The following is a 15,855-nucleotide window of genomic DNA, read 5'->3' as shown; positions in this document are numbered from 1 at the left end:
GTCTGACTGCTCGCTTTTCTCCCAGTCAGACGAGCCGCTCAAACACAGTCTGACAACACTGGTATCACACGCACACACAAACAGGGGACCGAAAAAGCCTGGGGAACGCCGTGAACTTGTTTCCACTCATTTGGAGAGTTTCCTTTGTAACACGAGTTGTGTTTTTATGTTGCTGAATGAGAGACGTCTGCAGTCGTGAAGCGGTTCTCACCTCGCCAGATGCCGGGGAAAGATGGGCGCGCACGCACACGCGCAGATATTTACTGTACACGCACGCATACAAACGCAGCGAAAGCAGCAAATTTCAGCCCCTGAGCCACCTGCTGTTGCCATGGAGAGTTGCCACATTGCGTTGCCACGGCGATAACATATTTTTCCTGTGCTAACAGCCTGTCTGTTTTCCCTAGCCCCCCCCCACTCCTGCCCGTCTCACCCCCATCTCTCTCTCCACAAATGGGTTTGCAGCGCGACAGCACCTGACTTATACTACATGTGTTGCCATGGCGGCGTTCCCGTTGCCAAGACAACCCCTGTGCATTTAATGTGGTGGGCGAGGGGCTAAACTCGCCGCTCCCCTCCTCACAAGGGAGAAAAGGGAGGAGAGAGAACTGGAGGGAGAGACACCCTCCTCCTCCTCCTCCTTCCATCCAGATGCTGATGGGGTGTGAAGGAATGCACCATGGAGCTGACCTCCTACCCAGCGTGCTCTGTCTCTCTCGCCTTCACACACACACACACACACACACACACACACACACACACACACACACGCCCATTTAAAGAAAGCATGAATAGCACAGAGCTGGACTGAGACACTTAAGTGAGCAGAATCTCTCTCACACACACGCAGACACACACACACACACACACACACACACACACACACACACACTGGTGCACACAGCACGTGGGGCTGGCTGCTGTGGTGTGAGTTATTATAGCCATGAAAAGGCGAGAGGTGCGAGTGACAAACAGCAGAGGACAAAGGAGCGTCACCGCACTCCAGCTACACCCCCCCTCCACCCCACCCCACAACCCTTCTCAGCCACTTCCTCCTATCTATCTCTATCATTCCCCGTGTTCATCTCCCACTTCTGTGCTGTATAGAGCGGCTTGAGACGGTCCTTGACCTTAACATAATAGACATGCTGTGCAACCATTCACAGTCATTACACTTCATAACATAATATTCTTGAGCGTGAGAGCTCTTGAGAGAGATATTGTGTTGTATTGATTGGACTCGAGTTCCAGGATACATATAAAGGACACAGCTAATGCCAGACAATGAAAGACGTAACATAATGTAGCACCTTTTTCAGAGTGAAATGCTAGTGCTACACTTCTGACAAAACACACACAAAAAAATCAAAAGTAATGTATAATAATTCGTCTTTGTGATAGAGGATGAAGGTGAAACTGCAAGGCACATGATCTGCATCTGCAAGTAAAGCTTGCTTTGTTTTAATGCAAAACGAGTGAGAACCACTAACAGATCCATCTCCATAACAACTACAGACTCTGTACATATAGTGAAGAATGGCTTATTTAGTTTAAAGCCCTTGTTGATTCATAACTTTACCCTGAGTTGCTTGTTTTTTCATGAAATTGGTATCCAAGATCAAAAACACTAAAAAGATAAGGTGTTATCTTCCTCTCTGCAAAGTAAAGTCAATATGCCTTAAACCTGTATTGCTGCCATTGGCCAGCAGGGGGCAACAGCTCTAGTTGCAAAAGAATAAACCTGTTTACTCTTTCAAAATAACATCTATAAATAATTTCCTTATAAGTTTATTGGTCCAATCATTAGTTTTGTGTTTTATTTAATGAACCGTGACGTTTGTTTTGTTTATTAAGACTGCACTTAGTGTAAAAATATAGAGTTATTTATGGCAGGGATGTCAAACTCACTTCATATTGCGTGCCACATACAGCCCACCAGATCAGAGAAACTCCACTTTCTGTCAATGTAAAGAAGTTTAACAAGACATGTAAGTTCTGAGATATCCTAATATAAAAAAAGAAGAACAATGTGTCTCAGTTTTTCTACATGACAAAGAAATGCTGCTGTAGTAAAGACGACTCTGGGTCAAACTGTAAAAAAATAAATGCCAAATTACTTCTGGTAGCTCACTGGCCAGAAAGTTTTTATTCATTCACTTTGCTATTACTTAATTACTCTGGTGTAGTTTTAATAAAAAGTTGTAAAACTTGTTGTTCAGTGGACCAGCTTGGTGTCGCTGTTGGGCTTAATTTGGCCCCTGAGCCTTATTTTTGACACCCCTGATTTACGGTGTGGCAAACTTGTAATTTAAACGTTGCTTACGGGAGTGTTACTTGTTGTTCCACAGAACAAGATGGTGATGTCAAGGTGATTATGTCATCTTTTATATACAGTCTTTTTACAAGAAAAAAGTGCCATTTGTGACCATTTTTTTCTTCTTCTGCTGTTATGAAGGGCAATATTAATAATTCTTGACCTCTGAACTCTTTAATTTCACATCAGTCTGTTTAAAAACTAATAATAAATTCCTTCCGAAGTGCTTATGTTGAGTAAAGCTTTAGTTTTTGGTGTTTATGAACTTTTTGATCCAGCAGGTCCAGAGGGGCGAGCATGCTATGATTGTGCATTTACATTCCAACTGCTACACGTCTAAAGCACACCAATACACCACATCAGCACACGAATAACTTCTCTATTATTAAAAAAAAATATTCATGTTATTCAATCAGAGGTCAGAACTGGAGGGAAACATAAATCTCATCATTTCCTCTCACCAGTAATAAGTGAATTTTTATTAACTTCATACTGAAAACTACTAAATGAACCGACAGAGAATCACAACCTGTAGAATTGTTTCATTTATTCTTCACAACATCGCGTCCACTGTTTTCTGGTTTCTTCTTTTGCTGCGGTACACTGATTTATATCGCTCAAATATCTTTGAGTTTTTCCAGTAACTGTCAGAGAAAACAAAGCGCTCACAGGCATCGGCTTACATCGAAACTGTGAGGGATTAAGCAATGAAATAACTGGACATGCACAGATGCAGGGGGATGCTGTTCAGGTGCAGCATCCCAGTGGACCTGCAGCTCGGCTCAAACCGAGAAACAGACTCTCATCTCCTGCTGTGTGCCACAACACAAATGAACAACTACCCCTCCATACTCCGACCTCTCCCTGCACCCCTCCGCCCTCCCATCCATGTTCCAAATCCAGCCTCCAATTTGTTCCACTTCCCCATACCTCATTGTTCAAAATGACACTTTTACATTTTACGGTGAACCAATTATTCTGTCTTACACAGTCCACTGGCTCTGCAAGCCAACCTACCCGGATCAACCGGGGAGCGGGGTGTAGGGCTGGCGGCTGCTGTGTAGTCGTAGAGAGAGACAAAAAAAAAAGAAGGAGCAGATAAATGAAACAATAATAATGAAAAATATTTAAAAAATAAAACGACTCATAGCAGCTCTCTCTGACATATCAGTCAGGATGGGCAAAAGCTCTGGAAACTGAGAGGATGGAGGGAGGAGGCGAGGTCAGGAGAGAAATGTGGAGGAAACAACACAGGTGGAAGCCGCCGCACTGTGGAGGGATGAGTGTGTGTGTGTTTGTGTGTGTGTGAGCAGTCGGAGAATAAAGTGAATGTAGACAAAGGGGAATTTAATTGAATGATAAAGTGATGGAGAGAGAGTGAAAAGAGTGGAGAGGGAGAGAGAGGGAATAAATCACAGCAGGGATAAATAAAGAAGATGGAGTACTGGGTGCCCCACTAGTTGTAATGTATGCCTGAGGATGAGCAGGAGGGTGTGTGGGATATTAAAAGAGGAGACAAGAGAGCGAGATGAGTGGAACAGAGGCACAGTAGGAGCAGAGGAAAGGCAAAACAAGGGGGGAGGAAAGAGTGAGGTGGAGGGGGGAGCCAACACGTGGAGGGAGGGAGAAAAAAGGCTTTTTACCTGCGATGTGCCTGAGGGGGGAGGGAGATAGGAGGAGGGACAGAAGTGTTGTTGCATCAAAAGAGCATGCAAAAAGATTTAAGGAAAGGATGGTGCAGGTCAGGTATGTAACGCCTGGAGAGAGTGGGCGTGAAGAGTAACAGATGGAGGGAGAGGATGGAGAGAGTAAGCAAGCAGACGAGAGTACAGGCTTTATGTTATATGTGGATGCTGGCACCGAAGTCCCCATTTCATTTGCTCTTTATTTGCTTCTTGGAGATCCACTTACATCAGATAAATACTACGAGAATGAACTTATCTCTCTCCGGATAATTTACCCAGAGAACTTTTTTCATTCCACGAGTAAACAGCCACGGCTGTGAAACAAAAGAGCGAACCCACCGAGTGGCACGCACATTCATAAAAAGCTCCCGTTTCCAGCCTTCCGTTGCAGAGTATCCACGACTTTTTTAGAAAGAGTCAAACAAAGAGAGAGGTCGAGGTGTTGAATTGGGAAACAAAAACTAATAAACAGCCGACACCAAAGACTTTAGAGATTGTTCATGTTTAATTTCAAATAGTTTATTTGCTCATCTTTTGATTGTGGCCACTGTGTGAGGTGGTTTCCATTGTTTGTGCGGCTGAAAGCTGTGCTGACTTTTCCCCAGCAATTAGCCACGGGGACAAAGACTCAGACACACGGCACTAAACTAATCCTCTGACACAGCAAAATCGAATATCGCTAGTTGACTAAATGCATTTTATCCCTCAGTTTCATATTTTAGAGATGACTGATTTCTCCTCTGTGGTTAGGAGGGCAGGAAGTACAGTAAGGCTGTTTGACTTTAGGAAAAACAATAACAACGATTAGCGTGATTGCTACTCTAATTTCAATTATAACATAATTATTCAGAAACTTGACAAACTTAAACTCTAGACTGTGTTGACTGAAACCTCTCTTTTAGATGTCTTTAGTTGCAATAAGGGGTCAATGAATTTGAGCTGATAAGTGCAACACTTGATTACCATATTTTTCAGATTATAAGGCGCATTATGCGAAACAAAAAACAGTCGGATAAGTCAAACTTTACTCAACTCATTCTTCTTGCTTCCTCCACTTCCTCCACTTCCATACCATTGATTCATTAAGGCACACTAAACCGAAAATAAGAAGTAAGTCACCTACTTTATCCTGCTATATTAAGATCATTTGACTTTTCATTTAAGCTGTTTTGTTTGGTATATTAAATATATTGTGTTTCACTACTTTAACTAAAGGAACTTAAATTTTACGGCGCAGACAACGTAAATAATATCAGAGCAGCAAAGACTGGAATAGAAATAAAGACAGATTGAAGAGAGATGCTGAAAAAAGCAGAGTTAAACACTTTAAGCATGTACGGGACTCAGGATGACATTTCTGGAACACCGCTGAATTTCATTCATACCTAAGAGACAATTCAACACGACAAGTACATGATACCTTTGAACAGGTGGATGCCACAAATTCTCTTGAATCACTCTGTGAATCACTCACAGTTACTCTGTTCATTTCTCTAAAGTCTCTTCAGAGAGGCAAGCATGACGAGAGTCTAGCAGCATCCCCTCCCTGAGAACGGGTTTATCAATTAACCGACCAAGATTCACTCAGTCAGTGGATAAGAAGGTCCGTCTTACCTGTGGTGAAATGTCTGCGGTAGGGTGGGTGGGGAGGTGGAGGGGGTGGTCAGGCTGGGCGAGTAGGGATGGTACGGCGTCTTCTTGAGAGCCTGGATCAGGTTGTGCCTGTACTCTGGATCTATGGACCACAAAGAGCCTTTGCCTATGCTCTGAAAGACAGAAAGAAAAAACAAAGAGGAGAAAGTTGTTATTGAAGAACAATGACCGGAGCCCAAACACAAGCTCAACTTCAGCCCTCTCACAGGATTCCTATTTACCAAACCACGTGCACACACAGCCGTCCTGCATTCCCACGGAGAAAAACAACATTCTGTGCATCTCCGGCGAAAACACGTGGCCTCACTGCCAACCAAAAAACATCAACCATGCAAACATTCCCATATTCCCATGGAAGATAACGCTCCAAGGAATGAGAACTAATCCATCCTCAAAACCACCTTGCTCCCCGTTTTCCTATAATCATGGAGCTTCTTTCTGATTAGGATGTAGGCAAACTCTTTAACTTTCTCCATTGCAGATGGTGCCCCCCCCTCACCTAATGAAGCTGTCGGCCCCCCAACCTGAGTTGAGTGAAGCCAGCCTATAGATTATAGAGAAGGGTGCCATGAAAATAGACGGTCTCTGTCTCTCAGAGCCTTCAGCATGCTTTCATCTGCCTTGTCATCTGAATGTGGAAAAATTGGGTGGGTGGGGGGTAGAGACAGACCAGAGATTGGGGAGGAACACACAAAACAAAAATTTAAGGTGTCGTCCTCAACTCAGTTTAGATTGTTCTGTGATATAAAAAAAAGGTACAGGCTATGGGTGGGAAGGCGACGTGACTCCGGGCTTCTGATTCTCAGTCGATATGAAAGGAAATCGAGGATGTAGCCTTTATTTTAGAAGTGGGGGGAACCAATCAGTAAATACCTGGAGAAACAAGCACCAGAAATAAAACTGGTCTAAGTTTAAGCCACTACTGCCAAATAGTTTTCCCTGTTAGTGATGGCATTTTGAGGGAATGTCTTTAAGAGGATAATGTATCAGAATCAAGACTTGGAGCCGCTCTGCTAGACAAAGTATGAGATGATGCCGTTTCTACAACACCCCAGCATCTTTTCCCCGCCCCCTTTTAATAGCCACACCTTGATGGTACTGGGTTGGACCCCTTTTTGTCTTCAGAACTGCCTGATTTGAGCTTATTGACATGGAGCATCATCCTCCTGGAAGCAGGCATCAGAGAATGGGGACACTCATGGGTATCTTCCACACTATTCTAAAGTAATTCATTCGTGATATTATAGGATCTTTACCTTATATTATAAAGCGCCTTGAGGCGACTGCTGCTGTGATTTGGCACTATATAAATTGAATTAAAATTAACCATTTCACCAATAGCCTGGATCATTGATACAAGGCAGGATGGAGCGATGTTTTTGGAATGTGTCTGCCAAATTATGACCCCACCATCCACAGGCTGCATCAGAAATCGAGTTAACAAACCAGGCAACATTTTTCTGGTCCTCTATTGTCCAGTTTTGTAGAGCCTGGTGTGGTCTTCTGCTGCTGTAGCCATAAGCTTCTAGGTTCTTATGCTGAGCATTCAGAGATGCTCTTCTGCACACCTTGGAGGTAACAAGTGCTTATTTGAGTTGCTTTTGCCATCCTATCAGCTCAAAGCAGTCTGACCATTCATCTCTGACCTCTGGCAAGAACAAGGCATTTTCCCACAGAGAACTGTCACTCATTGGATATTCTCTCTTTTTCAGAACATTCTCTGAAAAACTAGAGATGGAAGATCAGCAAATCAGCAGCTTCTGAAATATTCAGATCAGCCTAAATTACATTTCTTCAGTATTCTCATGCATGGCTTGAATTTCAGCAGGTTTCCTTGACCATGTATGCATACCTAAATGCACCGAGTAGCTGCCAAATGATGGACTGATTGGATAATCGCGTTGACTCTCAGTGCAGCAGGTACAACTAAATTGGCTGGTGAGTGTATGTTCTGGTAAGAAAAAGTTGGACAACATATAGGCTGATACACATTTATCTGCAAGCAACCAACATAAAAAAGTTTTGCCCTGCTTTTATTTAGAAGTCTGTTTTGGTGTTTTTAATGATAGACAAACACATTTGGCAGCAGGAAATGGGGTAGAGGGATGTGTGAGTAAAATATAAGGGTCAGCTGTCCATTGGATCTCCTAATTCTAGCCCAGTAATCTATAAAGAGGGAAATATCACAGTTATGCATGTGAATATTAATTAAGGATTGAATAATCACCATATTGATACATTAGAGGGTCGACCTCTAATCTGTAGTGGTACACAAACCGCTATGCAAATCACCCCAGTTTAGGGTATTGATAAAACTTCAAATTAATATAGTCAACAAAGATTGTTCAATCAAAGAAGATTTTACTAATATGTGAATATTTAAATCACGATGAAATGACAGGATGTCGGCTGGAATTGAATATTTGGTTGTAGCACCCGATTAAATCTGAAGATAACACATGAAAGAAGCAGCTGCAAACAGTGGCTAATGCGTCTGCACTTAACTGGAAAAGTGTACAGAGCTCTCTTAAGTTTCAGTTGGTTTTTTTCCCTCCTTTGTCAGAAGAAATTAGACGAAAAAGCTTTTCCTCTCAGGTTTGCGAGTAGGCCTACATGTGAAACGTATGTATTTTTTACACTTCACATAATGAAAACATTTATTTGAAAAACAGGACTCAAAGGCGAGGGAGCGATGAACTAAATTTGTTAAACTAAACATGTTGCAATTTCCTGCGATGCTGTATGACCTGCTTTCCTACAGCTCTGCTCTGGTTAAACATTAGAGCGGCAGGTCACATATACATTAACCAAAAAACACGAATATCTGATGTCTTGCAGCACAGGTTCATAACTTTGTCCGCCTTCACAATCACGTCTGATAAACAACTTTATCCTTCAGGCTCCATCATCTCCACCGAGCGGTGACCGTGCAGAACCTCTTGAGTTTCTCTGTGCGCCTCTTCATCCTTAGATGTCCACTGAATCTGAGTCAAAAACTGTGCTACGGCCCGCTGCAGCTGCCGACCTTGCAAGAATGCAAGAAGCTAATAGGATGTGTGTGCACTGTTGATTTGTGTCCCCCCGTCTGGATCTTTGCATTAGTATGTCAGTCGTGTTGAACACAGGCCATATGTGCCTTGTTCTGCTCTGTGTGTGTGTGTGTGTGTGTGTGTGTGTGTGTGTGTGTGTGAGAATGTGTGTATGACGAGTTCCCTGGGGAGTGTGATATTACCCAGCGTGGTGTGCTCCTGGGAGTGCTTCTATTACTGCCAGCAACGCCTCTCCTGGAGAGCATGATATTACACACACATACACTCGCTCCCACAGAGGTGACCCCCACTGGGCCAAATTTCCCCTCGCACCTCCAGCTCGCCAGCGTTTGTATATATATATCTCTATATATGTGTGTGTGTCTATGTGTGTGTGTGTCTACTGTCTGCCAGCCGATTGAATCAATGCTCTCTCCAGAATCTCTGTCTGCTGGGGCTCCTGCCGCTGCCAACCAGCCAGCGAGCCAATCAAAATGCTTAATCTGTAGCCTATCTGTCGATAGGCCAATCACAGGGCGCATCTCACAGGAAGGGCCCGTCACCTGGGTTAGAATAGTCGCCTTGGCAACAAGCATCATAATCTTGGAAGCTGGAGAAGGTGAAAAGGTCTTTTTTTGTTGTTTTTTAACAAATTTGCAAAGAAAGTGGGATACATTTTGTGAATTTTCAGATCTGACATCATAAAGATTTAAAAAAAAAAAAATCCAATCTAGAAATTTCATTCATTTCCTCTCTCCTGCTTTTTTAACCATTTGAGTGCACAGCTAAGGGGGAACAAGGGTGCGTCACCCGCTGTTTCCAAATTGTGCTGTCCTATCAGTTCATCCATAGGTGGAGGGTACAGGAGGGTCTGGATCCCCTTTCCGGTACTTTACTCATGACCTCCTGAATGCATCATTGTGAACACATTAAATAATACTATAAAATTCACTGAAAGCTAAATTTGGATGTCAAATTTGAATGTTGTTTTTTTTTTAAATTCCCACTCATAGACCACAGTGGTTTGGTCCACTGCCTGCATTCCCTAACTCATTTAATGCTGCAAAAGTAACCTTAAAACAGGATGTGTGAGACGCTGTTCTTTGAGTCTACCTCTCATTAGAATAAACCAAATTTACAGTTGTCACCCTCCTGTATTTCTTTCAGCTCCATTAACTTGTACTGAAAATTTGTGCTTCAACGAGGCTGCCAAATTATTAGAGGGCGGCCACGTTTGCTAATCCAGATGTAGGAGACAGGAGGTGTGTGCACAGGCCGAACCATTAGAACTGGCTGAATTTACAATCAGCGTTCAAGTAGTTTGGTATTTATTTTCAACAGAATTTTATGCAGCTTTACACAAACTGCAACCTGCTTGGGACGCATTGGGATGTGAGTAAAAGACAAAAAGGGGAAGAAGGGGGAGACAAAGTGCGAGAGGGATGACTGTGTGTTGCTAACATCTGTTTCCTGTGTTATATAAGCTGTGGGGGCTGGTCTCACTTAGAAATGGGAGATATTTAAAAAAAAGTAGCATACACTCCTCACTACATGATGAACCATCACACATCAGGCATATCCTGACATAACCTACACTATATTTTAGTGTTCACCTCATTTTAGATTAAATCTATAAAATGTAGATGGAAGGAAATACAAACAGCTTTGTTCACATGAACACGCTACTCTCATCACTTTCAACAGGTTGTATTGTGACTGTTTACGTTGATTCTTCCACATCTACAGCGACACGTTCATTATACATTCACTTTGGCACCGTTTCACCGCTGTCCGTGCTGCTGTGCTTGAGAATGCTTAGAAAACAAAGTCAGCAATGCCGGTAATTTGTTGTGTGCAGTAAATTTGTTTTCATCTGGAAAATGGTCAAGTAATGGCAGCAGGGGCGTGTGCCACATTCCCCCTGATAGTGTCCATTTCTGATCCCTTCAGATGAAAATTCATTCCCAGAGTGTTCAAACTAAAATGGGGTCAGCAGTGTTTTTCCAAAGACAGGCTTCTGAAGATGCTGTACTGCACTTTATAATAAACAAACAATATCTGTGAGCTCATGATGTAATTCAGGATTTTATGCTTCTCTGAAGGCGATGCTAACAAGACACAGCTTTGCATGATCCACAGTTCAAAACATCTTTTTTGGACTTATGAATAAAGATCTGTTGTCTCAAACAAGCTGTTTTAGCTGCCTTTGAGTCCTTTCTTGTGATTGGTTGCCCCTTACAAACCAAAGGTTTGAACAGGAGGTGAGTTATCTGCTCTCAGTGACATCATCCAGAGTCATGAGCACAAAAACACTCTGTGGAAACTGTGTGATGTACGCTGAGCTCATTTTTGGAATCTTCTCATCAAGTACAGCAGCGCTTCCATTTTCCTAAAATGTCAATAAAGCTTATCTTATCTAAACGGCAGAAGGCAAAGAAAGGTATATAATAGGCCACCTTCTGATAGAAACAACAGAAACAATACATTCATCCAACTAATACGTAGCGTGTGAGTATATTTAAAGCGATCTCATATTCCTGAGTGCCACAGAGTGTGGCACTCTCACATTAACGTACAGCATCAGCTCATTTTCCAGTCAGTCCCATAGACATCATCATCCTGTAGCTGTAAGAACCCACTGGCACTAAACTTCCGTCTTCATGCTCAGCTGAAAATAGTACCCAGCGACGTCCTCCCGTCTGACTAATGCTTGCTAAAACTAAAGTCTCCAGCTGTTTACAGAAATTACCTAATAGTTTTAAAGGTTAAGCTCGTCATTAGAATTAAATGGGCTCTGGCGCTCAGTGCCACGGGTCTGAGGAGTCAGAAAGCAGCGAGGAGTTTTAGATTTTTGTCCAAACTGCAAACAAAACGTGTCCTGTGACTATTCCTCAGTACAGCTTTAAACAGTTTTATCATCATTAATAATGACATCCATACACCACGAAGACCCATTTCAGCAGTTTCCAGTGGCTATTATTAGAAGAGAGAGTAAATTTTGTTTCCAACTCAAACAGCGAAATGAGATTAAAAAAAGATGCATGACGCAGGGCGCACAGAGCTGCCACTCTGCGTGGAAGCATCAATGTAAGAGGCTTTCTCGTCCACCGTGCTTTCGTGCGCAACATGACTTAACCTATACCACCAATCCAAAGTATCAGGCCTGCGCACAATTTCATGATGGACATCCTCAGATGCGGTAAATGCTTTAACCCCGGCTTTTTTAAACCCTGATTAACCCGCTGCGACACAAGGATCCATCTTTACTTACACAGAGATAATCAGGAGGATTAATAATATACCAGAGGACTAGTGCAGCATGGACCAGATACATGTCTGAACACTAATTCAGACACTGAGTAAAGCTGGAGATATGATGTCTGCAGCTCACGAGCACAAAGTTTAATGCAGAGTAAAGAGAGCTGAGGGGAAAAAGGAATGCAAAGATTTTATAAAGAGGCGAAAAGGAGTGGAAAAACACAAGAAGGCGAATATTCTTTTGAAAAAGGGTCCTCGAGACGGACAATTTCAGCACTCGTCAAAAGCCATTTGGCAACAAAAGGACAAAGAGGCACAGATGGGAATGAACATTACACGTTGGCTGGACAACAGGTTATTTTTTTTGTCAGGACGTAGAAAAACCGAAATGTCTTCTACAGGTGTTACGAATTCCCTTTTCCTCCACGGCCGACGAAGCTGTTTCCCATGTGGTTTCGATTGAGCCCGGAGTTCTGCACTTCCCATGCAGTCGTCATTCTTTCATTTCAGTTTTGGTTTTTCGTTGTTTGAATCGGTGATTACGTTTGTGTTTCGTCAATAATACGACAAAGCAGACTCTAGAAGACCTGAAACTGTAGTTTCCAGGCTCTAAAAAGCTGCTACGGCCGATTTCACGATTTCCCCCTCCAACTCAAAAACACCACACATATAAACACTGACAGGACAAGAGACACAAACTGGACTGAGCCCAAGCTAAGCGATTCCCAAAGTGCTTATGATATGCTGTCATTTAGCAATTAATTAGAGCGAGATCACTGGGCTTTTGGTTCCTCCATGGCTTGTTACGGTACCTGCGAAAAACCTCTCCCAACTTTCCCAAGCAGCAGTCTTCCAGATATTTACAGCGCGTCCCAACGGCTGCGCTGGAGAAAAGCAATGAGGTCACAAGGCTCATGACTTGTGACTCACAATGACAGAAACAAACTTGTTACAGAACAATAACACATAGACAAAGGCAGAGATGCATTTAATGATGGCTGTCTTTTTTGGCTAAAGGCAGCAATTACATCGTGCCTTTTATGGTGGTTTTATGTTTTCCTTGTTTTTAGCTCCTTTTTTGGCCTCCACTGACTCCAGAGCAAATATATCTGGTATATTAGCTGCTAAATTTGACACTGGCTGCAATTTGTTCCACTGGCTGTTATTGAGAAGGTAAAGAAAGGAAGGGCAGAGGTCGCAGAAGCCCTACCAAGCCCAACCTCACAATCCAAGATGGCAGCAGTAAAGTAAACAGAAGTAAAATTGTAGATCTTCCAATCCGTACCACCACTGCTGTGTATTTGTCACCCACACACAGAGCAGACCAACTCTATCTGTCAATATTCTACAGAAGGTATTTTTAAGAGAAAAGACAAACATTGCATCGTATTGCTAGTGATGGTAGGATGGCTCTATCTGCATTAGAGAGAGAAACAAAGCCTGTTTTTCGCTGCTCTTCTGCCCACTATGACTGGAAGCTCCGACTTCTGATGCACAAAACCAAAACATTCACCTGAAAGATGCTTAAAAACTTCAGTCAAGCAGCCGATCCTTGTGAATTTATCCCTTTCAGTTACAAGTTGAATTTACTTGGTTTTTTTTGGTCTATCTGTTCCCTGAAAATACGATCTTATATGCATACCTAAAAGATCCAGGAAAATCTACCTGTATAGCAAAGTCTGGAAAAATCAGTACAATATGTTTGGAAATTTGGGGGTTTTCAGCGTTAAGATCGGCCGATGGTATCCACATATACTGCACCCTTCATTTCTTTATATCAGGGTCATTTTACACCGCGGGCCACGTACAGCCCACTTTGAGCTGCGGTGGAGCAGTGAGACTCCCTTTTTTGTCAGTTTATAGACGTTACATATGTAACTGTTTTTCTACATGTTCTCCCTCTCACCGCGGGCATTGGGGTTCAACAGGTTAACTGTTTATGGCTTAATTATTTTGTGTAGTGTGAATGGCCATAAGGGAGGTTTTTATCAGTAGGAAAAGCTGTAAAACTTATGAAAATTCAGATAAAAGTCCAAAATGAATGTTTGTGCTTGTTTGTGGTGAGCAGCAGATCAAACACGTTAAGAATTATAAATGGCTTTGAGCGCACATTCAGGCCTGTGAGACTCATTTAGACACTGAGCCATGGCTCTGTGCTACACGCACACATTTCTGCATCTCTAGCATTCAAAGACACTTTCTATAAAGTTTATTTTTATGTAATATTTCATCTGAGCTGTAAATGTAGTCTTTTTCTTTTTCAGTGTTTTCATTAAAGTCTTATTTTCATGCATTTGATAGTATCAGGGAGGACACATGAGGTTTAAGGCCTGGACACTTAGAAAGCTTTTGTCCTCCACATTGGAAAATGACCCAAAATAAAACTTGTATCAGCGTAGCCAGCTCCCAGCTGCAGTCTTCAGTGTTACTGACAGCTGGCTATAGTTGTATCCGGGCCGCGAGCCGTATGTTTGACACCCCTGCTGTGTGTTTTGCTAGGAAAACAGGAAATAGGTGCAGCAGTTTATCCAAATGCGATGTATGCAAACATATGTGGAAATGCAGTATATAAGGCAGAGACAGAGTTTGTACAATTCTAAGAAGCATTAAAGGCGATACTTGGTATGACTACCTTTACTTTTTAACAAAGCCTGAGCTCTTATGCTTCCTTGGACCCTCTAAGTAGTTCTCCAGCTTTCTTCTTTGGATGCTGGCTGTCTTCTGTTCTGTTCTCCATCCAGATGATCCCAGACGCTTCAATAATTTTAAAGTCTGGGTCCTGGGGAGGTCTATCCATGACTCCAGATATGGTTTTTGTGCATCAACAGGGATCACTGTCGTTCTGAAAAATGAAGCCAATCTGAGGTTTTCCAGATGGTCTTTCACAGAGGATCAAAATGTAACTGTAATCGTGTGTATTGATAATTCCAACACCACCGTCTGAAATGCAAACTCAGATGATGTCAAAGCCTCCACCGTGTCTTACAGAGGGATGTAAACTCTTACTGTTGGACCGCCCCCCTCTGAACATACTGACAATCTGAACCAATATGTAGGCAGTATTTTAGGCCTGTCGCTTATCATTTATGTCATGACCATTTTTTTTTGTAACTGTGTCATCAGATCCATTAGTCGAGCAGAGCGACTCCATTCTTTACAATACTCATGTAGATGCATCACAGCTGATGTAGTGAGGAGTCAAGCAGCAGCTGGAAAGTTCATGAACATAAACTTTCAATACAACTAACATACAGTATGTATGCACACAGATATCTTATCTTTGGATAAAACAAGACATATTTTTACTCCAGTACAAGTGTTGATCCCACTGTGACAGGATTTTATGGGCTCAAACTGTCGTCATGAATATTTTCTACTTGTAAATCAAATGCATAGTTGTGAACTGAGTTTTGTGACTTTGTAAACCAAAATATCTGAAAATTTTACGTTTGTGCATCTATAGATGAGAATTGGTGTGTTTGTAAGAAATATTTACACAAATTACAATTTTTCTTGTTAAGGTCTGGTTACAGATACACAGCAAAAACCTCTGTGTAAAACTCTGTGCTCAACTTTCCTGGCTTTGTGTGAGTTTCAACTTATGAGTACGAATTTTGACCCAATTTTTCTTCCTTTCAGCTGATTGGTCGATGTCATGTCAATCACAAATTTAACAATCCAGTCAGAGAACAGATGGGTTTGGCTGTCGGTGGGGTGCTTTACTGAGCTTCAGGTCCTGGAAGGGTAATACAGTTATGACCAAAATTTGAGCCCATAGGATGCTTTAAATTGGCAAAACTGAGAAGGAAAAATATTTAGGTCACAGTGGCTTACACGGCCAAAGTCTGGGAAAGTCAGTGTTTTTTATCAGTTTTGACTGAGACCTAATTAAATGTTTTCATGTCCTGGTGACCAA

At 42.3% G+C, this 15,855-nt stretch overlaps 1 protein-coding gene across 2 annotated transcripts in view; it reads right to left on the bottom strand.

The window, feature by feature from the left end:
- Positions 1-15,855, bottom strand: part of ches1 (checkpoint suppressor 1) — a 62,601-nt gene that overhangs the window by 14,873 nt on the left and 31,873 nt on the right. For both annotated transcript variants that reach the window (XM_005449816.4, XM_025898928.1), the window contains exon 3: positions 5,614-5,765. In XM_005449816.4, coding sequence (XP_005449873.1) covers positions 5,614-5,765 — 152 coding nt within the window. The remainder of the gene's footprint in view (positions 1-5,613; positions 5,766-15,855) is intronic.

This window comes from Oreochromis niloticus, linkage group LG15 (genome assembly GCF_001858045.2).
Source record: "Oreochromis niloticus isolate F11D_XX linkage group LG15, O_niloticus_UMD_NMBU, whole genome shotgun sequence".
In the NCBI taxonomy this organism is placed as follows: Eukaryota; Metazoa; Chordata; class Actinopteri; order Cichliformes; family Cichlidae; genus Oreochromis; species Oreochromis niloticus.
The sequence above is the reverse complement of the archived record's forward strand: the minus strand, read 5'-3'. Positions and strand labels throughout refer to the sequence as shown.